General features: G+C 27.9%; 1 protein-coding gene across 3 annotated transcripts; it reads left to right on the top strand.

Moving 5' to 3' along the window:
* The first annotated feature begins 1,405 nt into the window (after positions 1-1,405).
* On the top strand, positions 1,406-3,115 carry LOC112689466 (zinc finger MYM-type protein 1-like). 3 transcript variants are annotated; one of them, XM_025563191.1, is made up of 4 exons: positions 1,406-1,602; positions 1,719-2,250; positions 2,307-2,604; positions 2,686-3,115. In XM_025563191.1, exons 2-3 carry the CDS (start codon positions 1,985-1,987, stop codon positions 2,596-2,598), a joined length of 558 nt encoding a protein of 185 aa, XP_025418976.1. In that variant the 5' UTR covers positions 1,406-1,602; positions 1,719-1,984; the 3' UTR covers positions 2,599-2,604; positions 2,686-3,115. The 3 variants fall into 3 exon arrangements, with proteins under 3 accessions (XP_025418976.1, XP_025418975.1, XP_025418974.1); XM_025563190.1 differs by having other exon boundaries at positions 2,671-3,115; XM_025563189.1 differs by having other exon boundaries at positions 2,307-3,115.
* The last annotated feature ends 2,141 nt before the right edge of the window (positions 3,116-5,256 follow it).

Genomic DNA, 5,256 nt, shown 5'->3' with positions numbered 1-5,256 from the left:
GCAACAATCGGTTATGACTACACGCTCGTTGTGTTCCATCTGTTATAAACCACGGTCATCGATAATATTATCATAAACTATAGTTGTAACCATGTTTAAATAACTGGTTATAAAGGAATAAGGCCCACGAGAACGTGCAATTATGTATGATAAACGGTGATAAGAATCACAGCTGTTTGAATTTTTTGAACGCTCGCCCTACACAGCCCGCCCTAACAACATTTCCTTTTCATATGATTAAATGCTCCATAGAAAAAATCTTAATAATAAACAAAATACTATTTACAAATCATTGTATATTATTATCAAATCATTGTTAGTATTAATCAGAACTGAAATAATTGCAATCGATATATTTACTATAATATTATTACTAAGCGCGGATACAGGGGGGGGGATCTGTGATGGCTGAAGCCCGCCCTTAGACTATGATTTCGGTACTTAAGATATTTCAAAATATAAGAAAGATTTCGTACAAAATACAAATCGACATGCGCAATGAATAAGGCAATTCATTTTTATAATTTTTTTTAGTCTTGCTGTTTTTCGGGACGGGACGCGAATACATTTATTTTCTGATGTATAGGTACGCGACGACTTTCGTGCGATGAAAAGAAAAGGAAAACGCGGGCCGGTCAGAGGCACGTCCATGAAGGGCAATTACGATCGGTAGAAATGGAAGAACAAAAAGTTAGAAGGGGCGCGCAGTTGACGGCGGCTGGCGCGTTGATTCAGCGATGACGGTGAACAATAAAAATATCGGTATTTGATGTTGTGGGTCGCCCATAAAGTAACCTTACCATAGAGTAAGACTTACTCTATGAAGTCGCCACAATGTGTTATCAATATTATCATTACTTTTAATTACACATTTTTGAATGAATGACAATTTAACAACATTATTTGAATAATTATTTCTAAATTTTAAATTTTACATCTTAAACTTAATAATTAATAGTTAATACTTAATACCATGAGTGTGAAAAAAAGATGCGAGACATTGTTTTCATTTTTCAATAAGAAAACTAAAAACGATCTTAGTGATGATAATATGGTCGATAAAGATATTCTAGATGATCCTGATTCTGTAACACAAGATGTTATTAAGAGTTCAGCAAAAATAAGTGCTTCTTTCTTTTACTCAATTTAATTAGGTATTTAGTTTTTACTATTTAGTTATTTTTTTTTTTTTTTTTATTTACCTAGGTATTTTGTTATTTAAATAATTTATTGAAATATAATTTGTATAAATATATGCTTAGGTTAAGTACTAATATATGCTTAATGCTTATGTAAATATTTATTATTTAATATTTATAGTTGAAAAAAATGAAACTGAGCTTAATGTGAATGCATATGATGTTGGATTATGTGTTGATAAGGAACTTACAGATGAAGAAAAAATTTAATTTTTGTAAAAATGCATGGAGTCTTGTGGCAAGTTATAAGTTTCCAGTTTTAAAACAAGGAAATCAAAACCGAAGCTTTCAATTAGATTGGTTGAGGCGCTATCATTGGTTGACTTATAGTGAACTAAAAGAAGGTGGCTTTTGCAAATTTTGTGTGCTTTTTGCCCCAACAGGTGTTGGTAAAGGATGTCAGGTAATTATATAGGTATAAGTTTCAATACAGTACAGAAAAAATGTAAATACAAATTAACATAATAATCTAATATTAAAATCATTACCTACCTTAATTTATTTTATTTTTATCTCCAGGTTTTAAAGATGTTTGTTAAAGAACCTTTTAATAATTATAAAAAAGCACCTGAACTTTTGAAACATCATGCAATAACTCAATATCATTTATTAGCTTCTGAAAAGAGTTCAGCATTCATACAAAATTATAAAACCTGTAGATCAGTTAAAGTAATGTTTTGTCAATAATGGAAAAAATAGAAAATGACTTGTACCAATAATAAAAACTATTATTTTTTTGTGGACATAATAATCTTCCGTTAAGAGGTCATAAAGATGATGGTATAATGGATATTGATTCAGCCTTAGCAGGAAATCAAGGCATTTTTAGAAGTTTTTTAGCATTCAGAATTGATTCAGGAGATAAAGAGCTAACTAATCACATTAACAGATGTAAAAAAAAAAAAAATACAACTATGATTAGTAAAACTATCTTGTATAAAGTCGTTATTGAGAAAATTATAATTAATGTAATAAAAAACAAGTACTTTTCTATATTATGTGACAAAACCACAGATTTCAGCACAAAAGAACAAATGACTTTTTCAGTCAGGTACAAATTTATATTAATACATATAGATAAATTATTCTAATTCAATTTTATTTTAGATACGTTGATATAGAAGAGATTCAAATCAAAGAGTTTCTTGGATTTATTGAATTAGGTTCGATAACTGGATCTGTTATTAGAGATACTTTAATCAAACAAATTGAGTGCTATAAATTAAGCTTAAAAAATCTTCCTGGCCAAGGATACGATGGTGGCTCAAATATGTCTGGTAGAATAAATGGTGTTCAAGCATTTATTTTAGAAGATCAGTCTTTGGCAGTATATATCCATTGTTTCAATCACCAATTGAATATATGTATTTTAAAAGCGTGTGAAGTACAAGCTATTTGAAATTTGGTTGGTATTATTGGCATTATATCTGTTTTTTATCTATATCTGCCAATAGAACAAATATTATGTTAGACATTATTTCTAAAGATGATTCAATACCAGCACCCTCAACAAAAAAAACTTAGCCTTGTGTGCTACCCGATGTGTTAAATGCCATGATTCTACTATAACTTTCCGAGAACTTTATTCATATATTATTTTAACTTTAGAAGAACTGGAAAAGATGCCTGAACCTGAGACTGCAGGTAAAGCAATTGATTTCAGTGCAAGTATTAAACGAAGTGAATTTTAAATATCTTTAGAAATTGTAGCTAACTTATTTTCTTATACTAAAACTTTAAGCTTAGTATTACAAAGCTATATATTGGAGTTATCTAAAGCTTTTTTTTCATGTTAAGCAATGGCGCAATTAGGATCTTTGGTCCCTGAAGACAGAGTAAATATGGGGCCCTATAATTACTTAAGTATTAGTAGTCAATTTTTTTTTTTTTAATGCTGACACAATTTGTATTTAATATCGGCGAAATAATACTGTATAAATTATTTCTGGTTATATTTTAATAATAATTAATAATAACAAAATTACAAAATTTATTGAAAAAGAAAAATTTAAATAAAATAAACATTATTTAAAATATAATTATTTAATTAAGTATATTAACTTTTTTCTTGCTTTGGTTTCAGCAAATTGATTGATTATTTTGTCCATACCTAAGATATTAGCTTGTTCTTTTTCAATGTTTAACAGATCAATATTTGACAAACAATTTTGACCCATTGAATTTCTTAAATAATTCTTAATTAATTTAAGCTTCGAAAACGTACGTTCCGCTGATGCAACCGTGACTGGTAATGTGAGATATATATACAAGTACTTAATACTTCACTATAAGTGATGCAAAAATCATTTTCAATAATAAACATGGCTAGTTGTTTAATATTTTTAGTTATTTTCAAATTTATTCAATTTTTTATGCATAAAAGTTGTCTGGTGAAATCTGAGCTAGTATCAACGTTATAAAAATGAACAAAATCATACGAAGCTTTAATTATATCATCTTCTGTGCTATTAATCAATGAAAAAGGATTTAAGAAATCAAAATATTCAATTACCTTTTTTTTAAACCCTGAAATCGATTATCTAATTGAAAAATTATTGTATCAATGACTGGAAGAAAAACATTGATTCTTAAATTATCTTCTAAAATATCTAATTGACGGTCGCCATCTACTTCATCAAAATATCTTCTTCCAAACTTTAATCTATGTACATGAAATTCCTGAGAAATCCCCCATTTTGTACACATAAATTTGGCTTTTCCATTAAAGTATGATAATTATTTCTCAATTCTTTAATTATAGATATAGCTTGTTTCAAGTTTTCACATGCATTATGTAAATTTATATCTTTTTTTGAAGAGATTTAGACACTCCGTGTAAGGGTTTTAAAATGTCTTCCCATAAACAAAGAAGGAAAATAAATTCTACAGATTCTAATTTTTTTTTCAAAAATAAACTCATATTTATTTCGTCGATTTTAGAACTTGTTAAGGATATATTTGTTAAAGCTATCAGTACATCAAAAAATCTGACTTTTAATAAATAAATTGATTCATGTCGTGTTTCCCATCTTGTCACACATAACTTTTTTCAGAACTTTAACTTTTATTTTTTTTGGTATCAGCTTCACCAAAAGCTAAAATTGACCATCGTGGAGCACTTGAACTAAAAAAATTAAATATGCTTTGCACAGTTTCAAAAAAAGATGCAACTTGTTTTGAACTTTTTGCAGCATCTGAAATAACCAGGTTTAAATTGTGTGCACAACAATGCACGTATTGTGCTAAAGGAACTTAATCTTTGATTCGTTTTTGAACACCTGAATAAAGCCCGTTCATTACTGATGCACCATCATACCCTTGACCTCTGCATTTACTCATATTAATATTTAATTTCTTAAGAATGGAAATTATAAGATCTTTAGCACCCTGTTTATCAATGGAAAAAAACCCTAGAAATGACTCTTCAATACTTAAATTTCGTTCATCAAAGTTGAGTATTGTATAACTAAATACAACGTACTTTAATAGCATATTGATGCTATTAAAGTACGTTGTATTGATTTTTCATGTAAATCTATCTTAGCTGAGAGAAAATGCCAGTTATTAACTCCATTAACCCAGGATGGATTAAAATATGAATAACCACGATTCGCAAATAGCCAACATGTCTCTCAATACACTACATTTAAACATATTGAATAACACGGCCATTTCCTTGGGACATTTAATCCAGTTTTCAATTTTATAAAACAATAGTGTTTAGAAAAACGATATGATTTGTATTTTCATGTTCAGTATATGGAAATTGAATTGTTGGTCGGCAAGAACCATATGCTAAGATAAGTCTCTTTGGATTACTGTCTTTGATATTCTCATCAAAATAGTATTGATTAGTTGGGTAATCATTTTTTGAATTAAATTCTAACAACAAAAATTATGTAAAATTTTAGTAAAATAAATCAAGTACCAAGATTAATATAAATGTAAATAACAACATAATATATTATAGGTAATTATTTTTTATTTAAAATAAAGTTATGCATTTGAGAAAAAAAAATGAACTTTATAATATATATCAAAAGTATAAAGTATAAAT

This window comes from Sipha flava, unplaced genomic scaffold (assembly GCF_003268045.1).
Source record: "Sipha flava isolate LNK unplaced genomic scaffold, YSA_version1 44665_pilon_pilon, whole genome shotgun sequence".
NCBI classification, from domain to species: domain Eukaryota; kingdom Metazoa; phylum Arthropoda; class Insecta; order Hemiptera; family Aphididae; genus Sipha; species Sipha flava.
Note: the sequence above shows the minus strand (reverse complement) of the source record. Positions and strands in the feature narration are given on the sequence as shown.